This window comes from Eleutherodactylus coqui, chromosome 6, assembly GCF_035609145.1.
Source record: "Eleutherodactylus coqui strain aEleCoq1 chromosome 6, aEleCoq1.hap1, whole genome shotgun sequence".
In the NCBI taxonomy this organism is placed as follows: domain Eukaryota; kingdom Metazoa; phylum Chordata; class Amphibia; order Anura; family Eleutherodactylidae; genus Eleutherodactylus; species Eleutherodactylus coqui.
The window spans coordinates 148916398-148939453 of NC_089842.1; the positions used below are offsets into that span (position 1 = coordinate 148916398).

At 41.6% G+C, this 23056-nt stretch overlaps 1 protein-coding gene across 4 annotated transcripts in view; it reads right to left on the minus strand.

Annotated features, from left to right (window-relative positions):
* Positions 1–9726: 9726 nt before the first annotated feature.
* PPP2R5C (protein phosphatase 2 regulatory subunit B'gamma) overlaps positions 9727–23056 on the minus strand; it is a 72200-nt gene continuing 58870 nt past the window's right edge. For 2 of the 4 annotated variants that reach the window (XM_066607949.1, XM_066607951.1), the window contains 8 exons: positions 22076–22129; positions 21629–21799; positions 21413–21540; positions 19422–19523; positions 18953–19025; positions 17928–17981; positions 13609–13725; positions 9727–12993 (listed from right to left, as the gene is read on the minus strand). In XM_066607949.1, coding sequence (XP_066464046.1) covers positions 12862–12993; positions 13609–13725; positions 17928–17981; positions 18953–19025; positions 19422–19523; positions 21413–21540; positions 21629–21799; positions 22076–22129 — 831 coding nt within the window. In that variant the 3' untranslated portion in view covers positions 9727–12861. The remainder of the gene's footprint in view (positions 12994–13608; positions 13726–17927; positions 17982–18952; positions 19026–19421; positions 19524–21412; positions 21541–21628; positions 21800–22075; positions 22130–23056) is intronic. The other 2 variants (XM_066607950.1, XM_066607952.1) reach the window with 1 other exon arrangement.

Genomic DNA, 23056 nt, shown 5'->3' on the forward strand with positions numbered 1-23056 from the left:
ACATGAATGAGCGATTTTCGGCGATGACAGCCACAGATAATGAGCGTTTTCTTGTCAATTCGCACGGCTGGGTGCGACGTTTAAGTGAAAAAATATGTCACAGCCCGGAAAAACCCTCACTCGGCTTAAATCCTCAGAATGATTTCTAATGCCTACATAGAGGCACCTGTAAGCTTTTCCCTGCGTCAACGCTGCTAAACTGCCTCCCTTTTTTCCAGCTCCCATAGGAGTCTATGGGAGCCCGGTGTATGGCGGTCAAAGGATATTTCAATCCCCGGCCTCCAGAACACAGAAGACAACTGTCGAGGCTGGACAGAAGAGCCAGACAGCTCTTCTAAGTGAGTATCTATATATATAAAATTGAATGTATGTCTGCATGTCTGTCTGTCTGTTTGTCCTTTATGCGCTACTACACCATTCATCCGATCACCATGAAACTTTGGGAAGTTGCTGAGTACACTCCTGGGAAGATTATGGGCATAGTACATTTACGCTATGATAAATGGCGCGCGTGCGAGCGTCGTCAACAGTTAGCCCCCCCCCCCCACGTAGATCGTTCGATTTCCATCATTGCCACTAATTCTCTCACTTCCCGATGAAATTTGGCACAAGCATTGATTATGTCATAAATAGGAAAAGTTAATAGGTCCCAACTCGATTATTCAATTCTAAGTGCCAAAGAATTAGCGTCCAAATTTTATGTATGGAATCTAATTTTCTCGCTTCCCAATGTCATAGAAACTTGAAATTTGGCACAAGCATTGATTATGTCATAAATAGGAAAAGCTAATGGGTCCCAACTCGATTATTCAATTCTAAGCGCAAAAGAATTAGTGTCCAAATTTTACGTACGTAATCTAATTCTCTCACTTCCTGATGTCATTTTATATGAAGGAAACGTCGCATGGTTACCTCCACGTGGTGTTTCCTGGGTAACGCAGAGAACTATGCAAAATGGGGAACATATGTTTTTCCTCAGTATCTCTCAAGTAACCACGACTTCATAAGATTTTCCGTGTGAACACCAGATAAACACCAGTACCAAATTAACTCAGGCGAAGCCGGGTGTATCAGCTAGCTATATATATATATTTTAACTTTTTTTTACAGCTAGCCATTAATTTCAGGGAAGGGCTTATATTTCAAGTCCTTCCCTGAAAATCATCGCTACGGGGGTTGCCTGCAATCCACTGCTTTCAATGGGGCCGCAGCAGTGCTGGTCCCATTGAAATAAATGGGATAGCATGCAGGACTACTGCCACAGCAGTGGCAGAGGATTCCTTCAACCCCGCAGGGGCAGAAGTTTTCAATGGGGATGGCGTTGAAAACACTGAGCGATATTTATTTTCTCTGCGCTGCAAGACTTAAGAAAAAAAACCGCAAATGAGTATGAAACCATTGAAAAGCATTGGTTTCATAATCATCGCTCTTGCATCACAAGAAAAAATATCGCTAGTGGGTAGGCACCCTTATACAGACTCTTATGTTTTGCTATTTTTGTATACAAAAAAACATGCCACATCCTGGGAATAATTTGTCTATGGGTAAGGAGGAAATAGTAGAGAAGGCCTTTCTTAATTAGTGAGACAGAACCACCGGAATATAGATACCATGTTTCCCCGATAATAAGACCTATCCCGATTTTTGGGGAACTTGAAAAAAAAAGCCCTCCCCTGAAAATAAGTCCTAAGCGAAGCTACATGAAAAAAAAAAAACAATACTCACCTAGCAGCTGGCATTCAGGTCCCTCCAATGATGTCATTCAATGAATGGCTGTGTTTGGTTAATTGAGCGCTGGCTCTCATTGCCTGATTAACCAATCAGAGCATTAGCTTTCTGGAGGCAGGCTATTTACGTCCCACTTCCAGGAAGAACTGCTATGTCGGCGAGAAGGAGAACAAGGCAACCTGCAGCAGTGCCGCAGCCCAGCAGGAGAGACCCAAACGCCAGGTGCTAGTTGAATATTATTAGACACCCCAAAAATAAGACACTGTGCCTTAATATAAGACAGTGTCTTATTTTCAGGGGAACACGGAAGTAGGGCAGCCTTGGGGTAAGCCTAATAGACGATCCACACGTATAATTGTATAGGCCCAGGATATCCTGCTACAAAGCATATAGGGGGACATTTCCACCAGTTGTGGATTATGGAGCCAATGGCAGCGGAGCACCTCCAACACAAAGGGGAGATTTGATTGGACATTTTATTCAGCGTCTCAGGGGTTCTTGTCATTGAGTTCTTGCAATGTACATGAGTCTGCTATCTTGTGTGTTAGAATATGACCTTTGTTCCAGAGTTCCCGAGGCAGGCACCTAACAATCTCTCTTCCCTAAATAGCCACATATCCCAGAGCTTCTTCCCCGTCTCCTGGGACAGCAGCTTCTTATATAATACAGAGGTCAAGTGTTTGGGAGAATCCCAGGACAAACACAATTCCTCGAAAGGAGTAAGTTGCTTAGTCCTATTCACCTGAGGTGTCAGAGATTTTATAAAGCCCCTTAGCTGGAAGTATTGCATCCAGGCCCCCGGAGGGACTCTAGTTCCATTTGCAGCCTTAGCAGCGTTCATTCACCGTGCAGTATAAATAATATGTTAAATAAATTCTGCAGGCCGGTATGATTTTATCAACACCAAATGTTTTTTTTTTTTGCAACTTTTTCACACTTTAAAAAAAAAAAATGTATTTTTTATCGTTGCATTCGAAGACCCCTAACTTTTTTCTATTTTTGTCAACGGTGCTGTGAAAGGGTTTTACTTTTTGTGGGATGGGTTGTACTTTTTAATAGCACTATTTGTTGATCCGTGTTGTTTTGATCACTTTCTATTCCGTTTTTTATAAGACAAGATAAGCAAAATGAGCTATGTTTTTTGTATTTTTTGTTAATGATGTGTACTGTGCAGCATAGGAAATATACAAACTTTTTTATTTGGGTCATTACGAACATAGCGATACCACATATGTGATTGTTATTTATTTTTTACATAGTAAAGGGGGAAAGGTGGGGTTTTGAGGTTTTTGTTTTACTTTTTGTCCCACTAGGGGACTTGATTAGCACCATATTTTATCATTCCTCTAATACACAACTATACTGCACTATAGTAATGCATTAGATAGCCTATGAGGATCAAGCCTCATAGGCCACCATAACTGGCAGGCTTAAATATAGCCTCCGGGTGCCGTAGCATCCCATCGGGACCCCGCAATCACATGGTGGGGTCCAAAGAGTGAGGTTTACATGCTGCGGCCGCACTGACCGTGGAGTGTAAATGATTAAACACTGGGAATCCGAGATTTGTTCAGCCGCTGCGGGGATTCCCTTCATTCCTGCAGTGATGCAAGGCTGTTTCCACATGAAACCACCTCGCATCCACGGGGCCGTGAATCGATATCGCCCTCACCAGTGTGAAATAGCCCTTAAGGTGTACCTGTCGTTCTCAGGTGACTTTTCAGAATAAGCTATCAGGTGTCTGTATATGAGGAATAACACTGTTTCTGGCCATTTTACGACTTGTATCCTGCATTTTCACTAGCCTTCCCCTTCTGCGGGCTCATTTTCCCATTTTCACTTTCCCTGAGTTGGCAGGTGGAGATTAACTTATGATGGCTCCATATACAGCACACAGAGAGAAGTGGAGCTACTGTTCCCCTATCTCTCTATGCTCAGAAGCATTCAGCATGGAGAACATTATACAGCAGCATTGACTTCCTTTGTTGTTGTTCTTCCATGAACATTATCCATGTTCAGTGTTATTCTAAGGGTGGCTTCACATGGGCATATGGGCAAAAACACACATTAGCCTGGTGGCACACACGTGTCAGATTCCGCATGCAGGAGCCCACAGCAGAATCCGGCTCTGTCCCCAGCTGGGGACTTTGCGTACCTGGTCTCTTCGGTATTGCAGATGACCGCTGCGATCATGTGCACTACAGATTTTTTTTCTTTAAATCTTTGTTATTCCTGCGCCGTCACTAGGTGATGACTCAATTGTGGATGGGCCACAGATCGGATGGCTTCCATTGACTTCAATGGAAGCCGTTCCTCTGGAAACTGCACAAGAATAGAACATACTGCGATTTTAATTCCGCTCGCGGAAATCGAAATCATGTGAGCGGACGAGCAAATGTTCTATTTTTTCAATGGCTGCAAAACACCGCGGATCGACAGCACGGTTGACGATCACGAATTCCACAATTCAAATCCGGTCATGTGCCACTGGCCTTAGTGTAACGTATTTACACCTTGAGCATTGCGCAGTTTACTGTACTTTTTGCGCTGACAAAAATGGGGATGAACCCGTTGAAATGAATGGTCTCTATTCTCTTTGTGTCCACTATTAGGTCCGTGGTAAGCCGTGAACCATGGTTTCTGCAGCTTGTACAGTCTTCTGCATATCTTCTGCTGTTACCGTTGGGTTCCTTTTCTTTTGCCAGCCATTGGCCACTACAGCTGGACTGGGCTTTGACCGCATGCAGTTACCACGGTGTGAACGCCAAGCCTAATTGTGGCTTACATAATAAGCACATTACATTCTATTAGTAATTAATGTAAAAATCCATAGGGTTCACTTTTCTGGAAACTGTTCTCTATCAGTAATATAGTATGGTGAGTCTATGAGCCTGGGAGAGGAATACAGAAATATTAGACACTTTCATTACTGTGTACTAACACTAGGTGGAGCCCTCTCTGCAATATTCTTTTACTTCTGCCAAAATCCTAAGCAAATGTTCTTTGCGTGTTCTTGATCATCATTTATTTGCCTTACGCTGAGTTCACACAAAGCCGATTTGTTGTGGACTTTGTGCCACAGAAAAAATCTAAATCTAAATCAAATCTACATAACATTTTGGATAAATCAGCTATGTGTGAACGTACTCTTAAATTGGTTTCACATGGAGAATTGTACTTTCTGGGGGCTTTTACCTTTTTGAGGTCAGTGGCATTTTTTTTTTTATTAATTGCAGTATCCTGCGGGTATAATGCTTTTTTGCTACAGGCCTCTCTAGAGGAATTAAAAGATTCCCCCCCAAAACGCTATGAAAAATGCCTGCAATCCATGGCTTTTTTTTTTTTTTTTAACAAGCATTAAGGCCTCGTTCACACAGGCACAAAAAGAAAAAAAAATAGAGCGATTTTTGTCGCGTTGCTACAAATCACATGTATGTGAAGCCCATGCCTTCCTATGGGTTACTTCAAACATGCAATGGTTTGTAACATGCGACACCCCGACACAAAACCCTCGTGGGTCCCGTGATATGCACGTGACTTGTGAGGTTGTGTAGCCCATTTTTCCCTGTGGAGCCTTCCTCTCTGTTGCATCGCATCGCCATGCAACTTTGACAGTTGGAAATCCTACTGTCAAAGCCATAACCTAAGTAAGCCCCAACTGCAGGGAAAAAATGAAAAAAAAAGTATACATCACCTTAGAAGCGCTATCAGTCCGGCCACATCTTCTCCCCGACCCTATTCTCCTTGAGCTCTTCTGTCCGGGAATTGAAAAATTTGCGCCTCCTGGAAGTGCTGGCTCTGATTGGCTGATGCTTAACCAATCACAGCCAGCGTGTGATGAACCAATCACAGCCAGCGTGTGATGAACCAATTACAGCCATTTATCGAGAGCTGGCTCTGATTCGCTAAGCGTCAGCCAATCACAGCTAGCGTTTCCAGGAGGCGGGATTTTTCAATCCCTGCCAGAAGAGATGAAGAAGACCAGGCCCGGGGACAGAAGGAAGCTGCAGCGGAGCCCCGGATAGCGCTTTTAAGGGGATGTATACGTATTTTTTTTCAAAGAAGGGCTTATATTTCAAGGTACAGCGATATCGCACGTACCAGCAATGAGATATCGCAGCAATTTTCTCGTGGCGATGCCGCGTCGCCTTTGTGAACAAGGCCTTAAAAACACTTTAAAGAAATGTGTCTGAAGGAGACCTTAACGTATCACACCTGACATATGCGGCAAGCTTTCTGACATAGATTTACATACGTAGCGTATTACAGCAGAGGCCACATTTTTGAGATTTCAAGAATTCTCATCTACAACACTGTGGGAAAAAATTGCAGCATAATTGGATTTCTGATGTGGCTTTTAAAGTAGGCGCAGGACAATTTATGCAGCAGATTTTCACAGATTTCTCCCTTCAAATTAGTGAGCTCCTCACGGAGAAGGAATCCTAATGCGAACGCTCCTTTTTCCACTACGGGTGGGTTTTAGAAAACATTTATTGTACTGTTTGCCACTGATTTGTGGTGGGGAATCTGCACATGGCCTAATACTTGCTTAGGCATCGGTTTAGGAATAGTAGTGATGGCCATATTGGTTCTCACCTATAGCAGATGTAACAAAAGGGTTGTCTCGTCACAGTTGATCATCTCCACTCCAGATCCTGGTAAAGAGCTGCTTTTTGCCATATAGACAACGACTGCAGGAGTTCCCCATATCCATACACCCTACTAAGGCATAGCGAGAGTTGTCTTCATGAGATGACCTCGTTATAGAAGAGCTGTTAGATCTCCGTTCATGTCCATTTCCTTAATTTTCTGTATTCTTCATAAAATAATTCAGGACCATTCTTTAGAACTTGTGCAGTGACTCACCCTAAATGTTTATGAATAAATTGACAACTAGATGGTATAATTGCAGAATTACATCTCTTGTATGTTAGAAATCTGCAAAAATAATTCCACAGAGGCACAAAACTCATGGGAATATAACCCCACTCTTTTGAATGGAGTCGTATACATAAGCGATGTCCTATCTTTCATGTTCCTTGGACCACATTGCCCATTGTTCTCAATGGGACAATAAAAGCATCATATGCAGTGCGATGTAACGGTTTCCCATTAAAAACAAACGGGAAATACTTGGCGATCCTCTAACGCGTCTCAAAGGATCGCTACTTCACAGAAGTGACGTTGTGAAAACCCAGCATAAATAATCTAGTATGGCTGTTTATGGACCATTGGGAATAAAGCTAACACATTAGGATTCTACTGCCTCTTACTACATTATTTGGACTGTAAGGCTTGGATTTGGGTCTAATCCATTGAAGGTGTGCATCTCTTCATCACTCCACCATATTTTGGTTTCTCTGGTGAGTGCTGCTGACTAACCCAGCACATCTGGACGTGGCCTTAAAAGGGTTGGCCCAAGGTTAAAAAGTATCTACCCACAGGATAAACAAATTAGTGCCTTATCGGTGGGAGTCCATTAGTGAAGACCCTTCCTACTAAGAAAAGAGGATCTTGAGTCCCTCACTCAACTGAAGTGGCGAAAGAACTTGCGCACTGCCACTCCATTTAACTCTATGGGGCTGACGGAAATACCCGATCGCCATGAATGGAGTAACAGCACACATGCTAGACGGCTGCTCCATTCAAACGAGGGACCCCCATTATAGTGGTCGATCAGACTCCCACTGACACACATCAACTTTTTTGTGGGTAGGAAGTTAATATCCATATTGGGCAAATCCCTTTAGGTTTCCTTAGGACAGAATTTTGTTGAGTCGTGTATAAAAAGTGCCATGTATATCATGGGTTTTGGCTGTTTTTTTGTTTTTTTTTAACTTATAGAGAAGTCTGTCGGGAAATGCATAAAAAAGGGCTTAGTATACAGTGTGTAGAAAAAGAACAAAAACAGCCATGCACCAAAATAAAATGCGAGACAACTAAGAACAGATGCAAGGAAAGTGTAGTACATCTCATATTTTCTATTGCCCTTCCTCTAACATTTGGCACAGTTTTTTTTTTAGGGGGGGGGGGGGTGTAAAAAAAAAGTGGAAAATTCAGTATTTGGACAGAGATTACTGTGCAAAACCACCCTTTTACCTGCACTGTATTGTGCTAATTTGAATGAAGTAAATGGGTAGAAGCAGAAGACAATGATTTGCCTGGCTTATTCCAACAGATTACCAACAATCTCTGTAGAGTTTAAAAATAAAAAAGGGACACTTATGCTTGAGTCCTCAGGAGGACAGTTGGGATGTGGGCGTAATTTTACTTTTCTCCATTGAGTCTTAATGCATCAGAACAGATTACAGACACCATCTTCTGTTATCCAGCTGACAGAGGATATAAAGGCCAGAAAAAAAAAATTCAACACAGAACTGCAGATTCAGGGAGTCGTACAGCAGCTCTACATCAGGTCGCAAGAAGTGGGGCGTGCAGCTTTCCTTTATATACTACCCTTTACTATTTTGGGGGGGGGGGGGGGAGGAACAGAAATGCATAGACCCCACTCTCTCCTCCCATTCCCCTTGGCTCTTGCTGTGTTTTATACCACAAGCATATGGCAGACGAATATACAGAAGGCTGTATGGAGGCACATTTAGTATTTTTGGACCCACTTTAGAGAGCTGTGTAAGTGGTGTGCTACTGTATTACATATGAAATCTGAGGTACACTGAGGCCCTATAAACTCCTATGGGTGCAGTAATCCAGCCAGGGCATGCACCTTTGTAATAAAGGCTATGCAGCGTCTGATCTATAGTACCAAAGTAGTGAACTTTCCATTAAAAAAAACAAAACGATTTCCATATTATAATCTTGCAAAAGTGGGCTTCACTTTGTGCTCTGAGGACTCAGTTCAAAGACCACGTAGACTTGGTAAGCTTTCAGTTAATATTCAATGACTCAAGAGGCACTGTCTATTGGGTTGGAACCAGAATATGGTGAATGAATGGCCAAATTGTTTGGATCTTTAGTGATATTTAGAATTCTGGCCGGTATTGTATCAGGTCATTGTATGTACGAACTCAACAGAGAAGGTTCTTAACTGGAGCAAACAGCATCTCTCACTAAAGACCGAACATGCCCAGTGCATTACACTAACAGCCCATTGATCTCAATGAGAACTGTGTAATACTTCATTTCTCATATAGAGGCGTTGCAGAAGAACTGAACGCTGTGATCAGTTTATTATCGAGGAACAGCTTCAACATAATGGGACTGTCCAAAGTGGACAACCCTTTTAAGGGAGGTTTATTTGATTCAGGACTCTATGATATAGTGAAAAAGACATGGCCTCCTACCACAAGGACCAGCATAAAGCTACCTTTCCATGGTTCAACACAAGTGAGAAGTCACAATAGGTTGACCTTGATAGAATAGTATCTTTATTTAGACCTTACAACTCACAAGATGACAGCTGCCATATTGAAAGTCATATTCTTTAGCGATTGCAAATACACCAAAAGCTTGTCAACAGCACAAAAAATTAGGTGCTATGCAGAATGTCTACAGGGACAGTAGCTCCCACCCCACTCCCTAGAAATAAAATAACTAAAAATCTAATATTGTAACTGTAGGCAAATCAAGGTTAAAAGTAGTTTTCCGGGTCTTAAAGTGAAAATAAAAATGGAATACTCACCTATCCGGACGGTTTCCCACCCAACACTCCAGCCCTGATGCCTGCTATCCAGAACCTGGAAGTCGTGGGCACGTGCCATTCATTGTGCCATACACACACAGGCTGCAGCAGTGTATGCCACCCACCATTACTTTCAGAATCCATGCATTGGGCACCATGGCTGCAGCGGTGGACCGGGAGCCGCTGGAATAGGCAAAGTATTCAGAATTATTAATTTTCAGCCGTTTTAACTTTAAATTCCGTAGAATCCCTTTAAATTTACAGTGTGCAAAAGAAACCAGAAAGTTAAACCCTTGAAGTTTAAAGTACTGTTTTTCGCGAAGCTGGAATTTGTACACAGGACCATTTTGTACAAAATATGAAGTCTAAAGTTTTATTACTTATTACCATAAAACAAAGTACAATGTATGTACAATATTAAAATGAAGCCATACTAAAGCCACACTAAAAAGACACTCGTCATAGTACTGTTGACATTCCTCATGTACAGGTAAAATCTCTGAAAAAGGTGTGTACAATAAAGTTTTATCAAGGAAAAAAAAATAACAAATCACAAAAAAAAAAAAAAAAAAAGACAAAGCCTACTGGGCCTCACCCCCATGTAAAACAGATTAGTTTGGTATAGGTCTACAGGACCAGAAAGATTAAAACACAAAATGGTTATTCGAATCCAAGTACGGAATTTTTCTTTTTAGTTTCCATGGTATTTAAAACAAAGTCTACAGGAGAAATGTATCCCAGCAGTCCCGTGGTGTTTTCCCTTATTTGGTGGAGGTTTGTCTCTATAAAAAGCACAAATAAAATCTAGACAATAGACGATTGGTAGAAATGGAGTATTACACAGTCAAACAAATATGGCTAAAAACAGGTTGCAAGTTGGGGATTTTTTTTTTTTTTTGGAAATATGATGCCCCTGGAATTAAACAACCAAACTTAGGAGAAAAAAAAACAAAACAAAAACAGCAAAAGATGGAAGTTCAAACAATGGTATACCATATATACATATAATGTACGAGCACCCACTGTCCCTTAAAACGATGGTATCACTACTCCTAATCCAAAAGACTCTGTAAAGCATTACATCTTCAAGTTTAACAGGAAGGATCGTCAGCACACAGGGGGATAAACCTGCAAAACCTCTGCTGAAACGCACACCCTGAAAAGTAATAAAACACGTTGCAACAAGAATTGGATGAATACAGTAGTAAGAGAAAAGCCTCCTTGACCCTTAGCAGCTTTCAGCCATTTAGGCCCAGAGCTAAAGTTGTTAGGGGCTTGCTAGGGGATACACAGCATGTCTCCCATGACCTAGGCCAATTTCACACAGTTTTCTGCTGTGGATCAGCACTAAACGTCCACAGCACAATCCACAATGAAATCCACACGATTTTGTGGTGGATTTTAGTGTGGATTGGGAGCAAAATAGAACTAAATTATGCAGCAAATCTTTTCTGTTGTAAGTGGGGTTTGTCAAAACCTAATTCACTAACATTGTATTTTGTTGCAGATTTTGCTACCAAAATTCTGCAACTAGTATGCAATGTGTGAAACAGCCTTAGCTGGACTGGTACTGTTCTGCAAATTGCATTACCACTTTTCTGTTGACAAACCATGCCAAATACTATATCGGCTTAATTAACCAGATTTTTTTTTTAAATAATGAATTTACTACAACCAATTTAAGCAAAGCTTAGCAGAGGCCATTAAGACTGCCTTTTTGACTAGACACGAGCAAATACACATTTGCAAAAAAAGGTTTTTCTTCCTAGCTCTCACCACAGAAAAAGTTTGTCCTGCCTGTACAAGCAAGTTTCTCAACTCTAAGAGCATAGGGGTTGGCTTATCAAATGAGAACCCCCCTCCCAATCTCAGCAAAAAGTCCTACTAGGCCGATTTCCATTTCGCCCTATTGCTTATTTACTAGCTATGGTGGTCCGATAGTGCCAACAGTCAGTCATCGGATCCCGCCGATGGTCATCTATACGAGCCTATGGCAGCAACATATTTATTATGGCCGCAAAGAGGGGGACCAGAAGGGATGATTTCTGAAATCAAAATGTGAAAAATTTCACTCCAACACTTTGTCACAAGTGAATTTATACAATTAGTGGAAAGTATATAAACCTGAATACTGGCCACTCTGGAAAAAAAAAAGCCAAAAAAACCCCAAAGAAAACCCACCCCTATAAAAATAACAGCACAATATTTTGGTGCCTTTCCATTGTGAAACCTTGTTGAATGTTTAGCAGCATCTAAAAGTGAAAACAGCAATTTGGACATATTTACAACCTGTTCAACGATGAACTCTGTGGACATTGTGCGCTTCTAAAATAGAACTTTAGAACATCTTCCACCTGGAGCTGCTCCTGTCAGTACAGTCTTCATTTTCCTCACCGTCCTTTATTACCATTTTCACTCTACTTAATCCTCCTTACATAAATGTTTTTGCAAATAAATCAGAAGTAGCTTCTATAGTATGCATGCTTGCTACAAGCATATTAGAAAAAAGAACAAACAAAAAAAAACAAAAAACAAAAACACCAAAACCCCAATTATCTAATGTATCTTCACTGAAATAAATGAGAATAAAACAAACAAAAAAAAAAAACAGAACTTAATCAGCGCCCATGCCCAGGAACCAGATCAGCAGTGAAACGGTATTTTATTTCAAGAACAAGAACAAATTTTTAAACACTTTTTCCAGCTTGATTTTTTTCCCTCCCGTTTTCCTAAGTTGTTTGCTTGACCCCCACGGTAACACAATGGCTTGGTTAGTGCACTTTCTAGAAATGGCATTGTAATACTTTAAAAAAATATATATAAGGATGGCAATGACAGCGACTGACAAGAATATGGCTTTCATTAGACGGGAAAAAAAAGGAGTTCAACAGTATATGAAGCTTATCCGAAGCAAACAATATACATAACTGAAAGGGGGACGGGGGGAAATTATCTATCGTGTAGATAGAACAAAAGAAAGTTACCCCATAAAATTCTACGCGGCACATGCAGTTAAAGCCTCTATTTTGTTCCCCCTAGTTGAAATTAGACCAGACACTCTGTTAAAAGAGATTACAAGAAAGGTTAGTACATGGACCAGTAAAGGAGAGATCTGTCTGAAGCACCATCGTCATTTTGCATGGCTGTCATGTGGTTTGCAATCACAGCGGAGTGGGTGGTGATCTATAGACGGTGTATCTCTTGTAGGACGACGGTAACTGTGTTTAAGCAGCCGCTGGAGTGGGCTGATGAATAACATGTAACCCAAATGTTCTGCATATACGATAAAAAGTTTGTGATTTTTTTTTTAACCATTGTTTGAACATCTGATCTTAGGCTGTACATTGTTTTACGTTATTGCCTACAGAACTGGGTTGAAGAAAACTGACTGCATTAAACAGACCGGTATGGCACAAAAAAAAAAAAAAATCTGCTATGTAACTGCTTCCGGAAGAAGAAAAAAAAAAATCCACAAAATATTTAGTTGTCAAAGTCTAATGCCCGTCGTGCGTTATTAAATCGTCAGCTCTGCAATGAGATTCCAAGGCTTTCATGGTATAGATGTCCTGAGGCAATTCTGACTTGCGTCGTACGAGAGGTCTTTCCTTCTTCAAATCTTTTTGGACCTGGAAATTGGGTCAAAAAAAAAAAAAAAGTCAAAAAAAAGGAATACAGGGTGACAAGCAGTTATAAACTTTCATACTGATACATTAGTAAGTGAATATAGAAAGGTTTGTGACTGACCCATGTATCAAATGGTTGACAGCAGATTTGCCTTGATCACTCAACCAATCAATGATCATAATTACTTCTGAACATTTAAGCTGGAGGTGACGCATAATCAATGAGGCTATGCATAAAGATAATTGCTGCTTGCAAATCAAAACAGCTGATTAAAAAAAGTTCCCTAATCTCCTGAAACATGACAGCCAGAGATTGAACCAGAAGGGTAGTCTGTGGAAGCATGTGCGGCATTGTGGCTAGGCACTTCTGCCCCATGGAAACCCTGATCTTCACCCCCACTTGTAAACTTCCATTGTTACCTTTCCTGGGAGTTGCCCTTTAAGAATCTCAGTGCAGCACAACATATTCATTAGCGCAATCAACACAAGGTGACCTCAGTGAGATTTACTGCCATACTTGAAGGCAAGTGGCAGGGAAACTACTTTAATCCGTTGAACCGGAAGACTGCATCAACTCAAAAGTAAAAAAAACAAACAAATAAAAGTATCCTCAGTTACCTGAGACGCCTCTTCCCTCACTGTCTTCTTAAGCATCTGTACGTCTTCAAGTAAGGGTCCATCTGTTTCCATTGCAACAGGACTGTTCAGAGCGGACGTGTCAGTATACATGGGGTACTGAAAGGCAAAGCAATAATCAGCTGAATAATCGCTATTTATCAAAAGGAAAAGGTGTTTAACCCCTTAATGGGCAACAATACACAGGTACTAAAAGGTGGTATTGGAGCAGATCCTCAGCTGACAAGAGGCAGTCTAGCGCCTGCTCTAACAGTTGGGACCAAAGGTAACCCTAATCCCCGCTATTTAACCCTCTAGTTGCCGTGGTGACACACTGGGGACAGGGAATTCTTGCACAGGCCGCCCAGTAGAATGAAGAAGGACTACAGGACTGTCTGTACACCAAGCACTGCCATAACAGTAGCTTGTGTTGTAATGTATTAGCGTACAGGAGTACGTCAGTACATATCATTGTGGCAACTGCAATAGGTAGTATGCAAAAAAAAATAATCTAAGTTTGGTTTATTGCATCCTACACCAACTGCAATATGTCGTGTGTCAACAGACCAATGAGAAACCGTCAAATTCCCTCTTTCTATAGGACGAATCAAGATTATGGGGGCAAAATGGGAATGTTATTTGTCTCTCCTGTAAAGTTGGATAGATTTGGCATACAACCTATTGCAGTTACCACAATGATATGCAAGTTTGAAATAAATATGTTAAATAGCAATCCTTTATTAGGGTTTCTAAAAAAAAAAAAAAAAAAGTGTAAAAAAACGTAACAAGGAAAATGTAAAGAAAATAGTGTACAATTGTCTTGTAGCAATAGAATTAGTGTGCATAAAGTCTGTAATAAAACCTCTTACATTTAGGGAGTACAAGTAACTTGAAGGATAGGTCATCAATAGTTGATCGGCTGGGGTCTGTCACTCAGGATCCCGACCGATCAGCTAATTGTGCGCCCGCTGACAGCGTCGCAATTACACAGGAGTCTGAGTGGAAGCCTCTGCTCTGACCTCTGTGCAGTGGCCAGCAGTTGTAACTGCAAGTGCAGCTCTGATTGAAATCAATGGGAGCCGTCCCTGCAGTTACAAGTGCCGGCCACTTCACAGAGGTCGGAGCAGAGACTTCCACCACTTCCACTCAGAGATCTGTGTATTTGCAATCAGTGCCTGATGGGAGGCAGAGGAAGCCTACATATTTGAAAATGCACGAGCTTCATCAGACTTGTCTCTGGACTGGTGCCGCAAACTTTTAAGTCAGGTTTTCAAAACCACTCAACCTATGGATATAAGTAACAAACCAATGAAATTTGTCCGTCTATCACGATACCATACTGCCCACAGCCAGGGCAACTTCAGGAACCTAACAGGTTGCCTTTAGAAAGGCATCATTTCTGCAAATTTATTATTTTGTCCAATTGATAGCAATACGGATTCTGACAATAGATCTAAATGCTATCCCAAGTCTGTGTAACAACCCATAGTACCCATTAGTGTAGGTCAACCAGCATACGATTTGGGTGTTGGATAGCAAAGTAACCTAAAAGATCCAGGAGAGGAAAGGCTTATTGCAGCCAGATAGAAGTTCAGTTTTCCCTTGCACCATATCAGACATGACATTACATCTCTGTAGGAGTGCAGGAATCTCTGTATGGCCCTGTTAAACACCGCGGAGCTGGGGGGCTGCTCTGTAAACACCACTACTTGTCAGTAATAGCCACAGGGTGACCCGTCACCCCAAGCACAACAACACTTGGCAGACAGTGGATGCTCTCAGCTGTAAGCATCTGGCTTTAGTTAGCAGCTTTTTCTGACACATTAATTGATAAAAGCGAAACCTGCTGATAAAAAGGCATAGATTGGGAAGCGCAAGCAAATTCTATAGACAATGAACACGCTGCTGCTGTTTCTATGCAACCATCTGCTACTTGAATGATTAAGTGCAGTAAATAAATAAAAAATGTATACGCATGTAAGTATACACTAAAATTTTATTTATTTATATATATATATATATATATATATATATATATATATATATATATATATATATATATATATATATATATATATATATATATATATATACATATATATACATACATATACATATACACATACACAGCATACATACACTTCATATATACTTAGTGGGGTGGGCTATAGACATTAAATGCAGCACTCATGTGACTTAAAGGGGTTGTAGCAGCTTATAATAACCATGGCCACCTTCTTCCACAAACAGTGCCATTCTTGTCCATGGGTTGTGCACTGCAACTCAGGCTTACTGATTTGAATGGGGCTGAGCTCCAGTACGAGGCAAAGTCCACGGACAACAGTAGAGCTATTCTTTAAGAAAGTGGCAATTTTTTTTTTTTTTTTTTTTAAAGCTGATGCAACCCCTTTAAATTAAAGAAGTGATTGAAATTTGCACTTAATCATCTGTAAGCTTGCCATGTTAAACTATCAAAACCTTTACTGAAATCCAGATAAGCGCTGCCCATGGCACCATCTTCATCCACCACTTTTGTAACATAGTCAAAGATATTGATGGAAATCGATTTGACATCAGAGGTCAGATATCCTCTTTTTCAGGAGAGTTTCCATTAAACTATTACAGATGTCAAACTAACTGGCCTGTATAACAGTGGGCATTCTCCAATCATCATTGAACATCACCTGTTAGATGGGTCTGGTTAAACACATCAGTTCTAGCTGCGGCAATCACAGACTGGATTTCTTGAAGAACTCTGGGGTGGGTGCTATCTAGAGCCATTGCCTTTTGCTTTAAATGTGCAGCTTCACCTAAAACGTCAACTTCCAAAAACACTAGATCTGAGCCCTTACAACTAGAAGTGCCAACAGGTTCAAGCATTATCAGTCTGAAAAACAACTTTTGAAAATGCTGAACAAAACTAGCAATTCAAATGTTCAGCGACGGCCTTGTTTACGTTCATATAATTATCCCCATTTTTCATATTTATAATTCCAGTTTTCCCTCTGTATATAATATACCTGAAAAATGTTATTTTTAATGTATTTATAAAAAAGTTATCTTATGTAATAATTTTCCCTCCTAAAGTCTTAAAGGCAGTTAATAGTCATATTAAAGTATTTTGCTGATTTTCTAGTGTTAAAGAAAATGTTTTTGCTTCCCTGTGTCCCTTTGGTGCTGCTGCAGAATTAGCACTACACCCGGTAGTAGTCAATCATATAGTCCTTTCTTACTTATCCTACAGAAGGTGTCTACCAAACTCTACTGCTATACTACTTCACAGGCTCTGGTCCTCTGAGATACGCAGAGTACATGTAATTTGTATAGGCTGCTGTTCAGTACATAGAAGATCACTACGCTGGAAAAGAGGAGTGATGCTCTGGCCGTGGGGAGAGGGACTCAGCATGCATGTCCACCCTCACGCAACTCAATAGGTGGACATACACATTGCTATACACTTTGAACACCATGTGGCGCCATACTACGTAAGTATATGAGCAAATGACAATTTTTTTTTGTCCCACACCATCCAGTCATGACAGCAAACCTGAAAGTTGCCCTCTGTAGGGACAGCAAGACGGAGAGTTTAAAAGCACCTCCCCCCCACATGTCCAGTGGTCTTCCTACCCCTATAGTGGACACAGACAGGAAAGTTCCTTTTGTGTGGACGAGGTGGACTGGGCTTGGTCAGGGGCTGTGGCTCTCCTCCCTCCCTGGTCTACACAGGCTAAAACCCTTTGTGGGTCCCTTGGCCTTCTCCTGGTGGATAAGGAGCAGTGAAGCGATTGTTAGTACGCCGACCCCAGCGCAGGATCACTCGGTGTACTAGAGGCGACTAGATCACTGCACACTAACGCCAGACAAGCATGCACCCCCACGTGGGCATACGCTTGAATGTGGGCATGCGCTGCAGCGCATGGAGGCACGCTAGATGGAAGAGGCGAGACTTTGACGTCACTGAGCCTCCTTGGAAGTAGCGTTTACCCCCACTATAGCGCCATAATCAAATCCCCTACCATCAGAGAAGTTAGTGGTGGACTCCTCTTAGCCTGCAACTTATCAGTACATTCTTGACTTACTTCAGCAGTGCCATGGATGGCCATAAAGGAGATGTGGAAACCCAACAAACCATGAGTGGTCCTCCTGGGCAAACATCTATAATGCATTATTGTTTATATGGCAATACAAGAGCTTCATGTCATTTACAGGGTGACAAAGAAACTACGATCTAGGCCTGATCTCAAGAAGGCAGCTAAAAAAAAAAAAAAGATAAATAAAAAAAAAAATGTGCCTTTACAAAAAACATTACCAACTGGACTTACATTCCAACAGAGAACTGGCTTTTGGATGGAAAGTCCTCCAGGCTGTAGTCCCCCCTGTAGATTGTAATAACAGGATTTTGTTACTTACCGTAAAATCCTTTTCTCCTCCCGTTCATTGGGGATACAGAAGACCTTGGGTATAGCTGCTGCCTCCTAGTGGCAGCAGCTATACCCAAGGTTTTCGGTGTCTCCCAACGATACGGATGAGAAACGGTACTGCTGCATGATGTGTGCTGACACGACTGGACGATGTGGAATAAAAGAATTATGTCTTACTGTTAATTCGGTTGCCATGAGTCAGTCATGACAGCACCTCTACCTTCCCACCCTTAAGGTGTTGTAATTATGCACATGACGTGATATAGATTATTTCTATTTATAAAGGATGAAGTCTATATCCATTGCAGTTATTGCAAGTCACTGAAGGTGCTTTTAAAGTCTCAGTTTTCCCGTCTCTACAGATCAGAGGTCAACCTCCATGTGTGCTGTCATGATCAGACTCGTGGAACTGAATGCTAGGACATAATTCCTATAATTTCTTATCAACCATACAATGGATACTAAATGGTGGGACAGCATTTTAGAGCAATACACATGTTGCCCACACAGTTGAGAAACAAGATTGGTACAATGAACATCTAATGTTTAATGGAACACTCCAGGAAAACAATTACCCGGTGTTATGCCTAATGCAGGAGGTAGGCAATAACCGGGGGAGTCATGCTTTGGTGTTAGTCATGCTCTGCCCCCTCACTCTCTGCACTAACCATAACACAATGTAAGTTTTTCCCCCCTGTAGTGTTCCTTTATACCATAGGACTCCTTAGCTTATATTCACATGCTGCAAATGCAATGGAAACATTTCTGTGACTGAAAATCACTTCCATTCATCTGAACGGAGCCTTTCCTGCAGCAAGCCCATTGATTTCTGCAAACACCATTCAGAAGAATGTGATGGTCACAGAAGGGTCTGCAGCAAATCTGTGTGTCATATGCAAGATCATCAGATTAATAGCACCACACACCTGGGGGTTGGATTTGGCTAGATTCTCAATTTTAACCCAAGCTTCTTCTCTTTCTTTTAGCTTTAGCTTTTCCCTGAAAAACAGACATGCAAAAAAAAGTTATAACCTATAAAACTGGTCCTAGAATTTGCTCAAATTCTCTGCAAAACACAACTGTGGATCTCATTCCACAAATTATAATTAAGTTTGATCTACAGCTCTCAGTGCAAGATAACCGCTGGGTGGTCCGCATAAGGAGCGCTGCCAGTGTGGACTCTTTGAGTGTTCTGCACAAGAAGATATCTGGTACATGTATGGATCACCGCATAAGGACAATTCACACTTGACAACTGCCTGCCTCCATCATTCTGTCTGACATGTCATTCTCCGAGGTTCCCTGGAAGCTGCTACATGTTCAGTGTAGATGAACCTGGATCTTCCAGCAATAACTATTACAGCAAGTATCAGGGACTTTAACTATCAGACTTACTTCTGCTTCTCTGCCTTGAACTGTTGAGTGCAGTCATCAAAGAGTTTTTGGTTCATTTCCATAAACAGCTTCAGCGCATTATATATCAAGCCATGTATAGTCCTGGGTTGAAGATAAAGAAAAAATAAATAATCAAAGAACCATAACTTAACCCTTTCCAATCCACTGTCTGACGTCTGAAGACATTCTGATTAAAGCCTGTACAGCTCCGATGTCGGAAGACGTCCGGCATGGTCTTCTTACTGTATATTACTGGCCACTCTGTTGTAGGGGGGGCCTCTCCGGCATATCCAGTACCAGAGTACTGGCTCTAGCAAGCAGATGGCGCCATAGTATAATAGCAGAAAGAGAGAGCCCCCTAGGAAAACCCTAAATCCAAAATTGGATTGCAAAGGGTTAACCCCCTTGTGTCCAAGGACTAAGGTGCCTTAATGTCTACGTCAGAACTTCACCCTCAGGATGAATATCTTTTTTTATATTTGCGGCATTGATTGGGCTTTTATATAGTACTAAAACAAGAGCAGGGTTTTTAAAAAAGGACCTGTCACATTCTCACGCGACTGAAATAGACTGCTTGCCTTTACAGACACCTCACCGCCAAATTCTGATCCTTTTTTTTTTTAAACTTGTTGCCCCAAACTAGTTAACCGTAGTAGTAAATATAGGTGGTCTCCACCACCCCATGTCAATGGAATGTCACCTTAGTCACTGACTATGGGTTGTGGAGACTGCCCACATGACAATTTATTAGTACTGTCTGCCAAAACTAACACCAAATCCAGGCTATTTTCACTCCCAGTCATTTCAGTAGGATTGTACTGAAGTAATGTTGGCCTAATCTTTTTAAACCCTTTAGGGCTGATGCCCATGGACGGATTTCTGACGCGTTTCCCACAGCTATTAAGTTCTATTGAACCTAATCGCTTTCTGCCTTCCAAAGCTCACGCTGCGGAATTCTAGCGCAGATTTCCACAGCATGAAAGAAATCGCGCCATGTTCTATTTTCTGCGGAAATACGCACGGCCAGCTTCCATTGCAGTCAATGGAAGCCGTTCGTCCCGTGAGCACAGCGGAAGTATCACGGGGAATACGCGCCACTGCCCACCGCCGGCGAGTCATACGCTGCACTGGGGATGCGTGCTAGCTTGTTGGACGGGACTCTCGCGGCGGATCCAGAGAGGCAAATATGGTGTCTCTGGGGGACACAGTGTCAGACTACTCTGAGATATTCCGTTGTCTGAATCAGACACGGCCGTGGGCATGAGGCCTTAAATATATGCTCTACATTGGCCTTCAGGACATAATTGCGTTACATAAAATGCATTGCAAAACTTTCTTTTTAAGTGAGCAAAGATTAAAAAAACAAACAAAAAAAAAAACACACCACCACAACACAGCAATTTTGTAATCTTAGCAGGTTTTGAAAGAGGGCAAACATAAGTTTATTGTACCATTATTCATTGCTAATCATATGTGTATTGAGCTGAAAGCCATTACGCAGCTCAACCATCTGCCACACAGGGCATGTGACTGCCGAGATACTGTCAGTACAAAGCCTATTAAAATGTCACTTGTCACTAGATTCATGCTGCCCGAACCACAGGCATGGCCACTGCAGACTTGTATGTTTGTTACTGAAATGCTGCTCACTGGGCTAAACGTCAGAGGAAGCGGCGGCTGCTGGCCGGCTTCTCTCCACCCAAAATTGGCTAGGACAATAGGTCTCTTGCCGTTTGAGTATAAGGGGAGACCTGTCAGTGTAAACTATCCAGGTGAGGAGAAGCTGCCACCTCCATGACTGCTAGCCCCGGTCTGAGTGGCTTTCTAAAAAGTGTTTTTTTTCTGAAACAAATGAACCCTACAAGTCCCAATAGCAGTGCCTGTCTTTACATGCTGCCTGGAGTTAGGGAAGCAGGGACCTAGCAACAGGTTCACGTTAAACAGTTTGCTTAATGGGTAATTATGTTGTGCAGAAGAAAAAGATTTCTTACTTGTTCCAATGTGTCTTGGAGTTTCGGTACAAGGATGGGAACATAATGGGAAGGATCTTAGCTGCATTATCACTGATTAAGCTCATGATGTACTCGTTATTCCAATAATACAAAGCCCTTTCTGCCACCTGAAACAATTAAAGAAAAAGGTTGCAACATCTGTTTTAGAATGTAACACAATTGGGGGAGGGAGCTTCCTCTTACAGGACAGTATACCTGGAAATGCGGGCTGGACACACACTTCGCCAGCTGCCTGAAGAGTGGTTCCATCACCTTCACAAACTCAGAAGGCTCTATGACATCTAAAATTTCCTCTAGCTCGTTTAAAAACATAACTTCCTTTGGACTGTGGGTCTTCGGCCAATACTTCAGGAGTGCCATGACCACCTGGAGGAGAAACAGAAGCGTAAGGCTACTTCACAGAAGTGTACATTTTCCTTCAGCAACACCATGTTCGATCTAGAAAGCTATAATACATAAGGTTGTGCGGGGTGTGAATTGCACTCAGCCCAGCTCTCACCCTAACCCAGCACCTCACTTTAACTAGTTGGAACTTCAAGCAGTTAGCAAATATGCATAAAATATATTTCCGTCTTAGTTTTCTTCCAGCACTATGAGGAGAATTACTCTAGTCTAGCCAAAATAAAAGGGATTGAAACTTACCGGTTCAGTGAGCGTACTGTCCTTCTCCAGAAACTGAACTACACAATACGCCAGCTAAAAACAAAAACAGAAAATTATTTAAAACTCACAAAACTAACAAAATAGTCTATATGCACAAATGTAGTGTGGTAAAGGTTTATTTTCAGCATGACAAGCAAAGTGTTCATGATGTTCAGGGTATTTCAGGCCTTCAGGACCAGACAGTTTTAAGTACACGTTAATTTTACTAGTTTCATGCATTTTTGCACTTTTTTTGTTGATAATGCAGGTTTCTTACTTTAGACAAAAAAAAGGAAAAATAAAGCATTTTAGGCATATAGTAAATAGATAACATTGCTGTATAGTAACTTAAAGAATGCATTAGTGTTTTGTCTATTGTAACTTGATAAAATGTCCCTTTTAGGGTAATTGGGTTGGAGCTCGTGTTGTGGGAGCATTCATCTGGGGTGGTTTATTTTATGCACTTTATTTTTTTTCTAAAAGGTTTTATTCTTTAACTTTAAATAAAGGCCCAATGCAGACGGGCGTATTTGCAGTGCAGAATCCGGGGCCAGCGTCCATCCCTGGATTCCGCAGAAGATACTTGCCATAACATGCTATGCAAATAAAAGAAGAAAAAAAAAAAGGAACTTTTCCTTGCCCACAAGCAGAAATCAAGTTCGAAGGGGAAGGAAATCGCAGCATGCTCTATTCTGGTACGAGCCTCACACAGATGGCTTCCATTGAAGTCAATGGAAGCCATCAGTCCCGTGGAACTTCTGCAGTGAGCACTGCAGAAGGGTCGCGGGAACCGGTCAGCGCCAGCTGGCACATCCGCAGCCTAGAGGCCGACTCCACACGCAGATGCTGGACAGATACGCAGGGGTCCCGCCGAGGGTTGGATTATGCTGCGAGACCTTGCAGCTGGAATCAATAACGTTCGTGTGCATTCGGCCTTAATCATACAAACTTTTAAACAACAAATCTAAATCAAGCAATGGT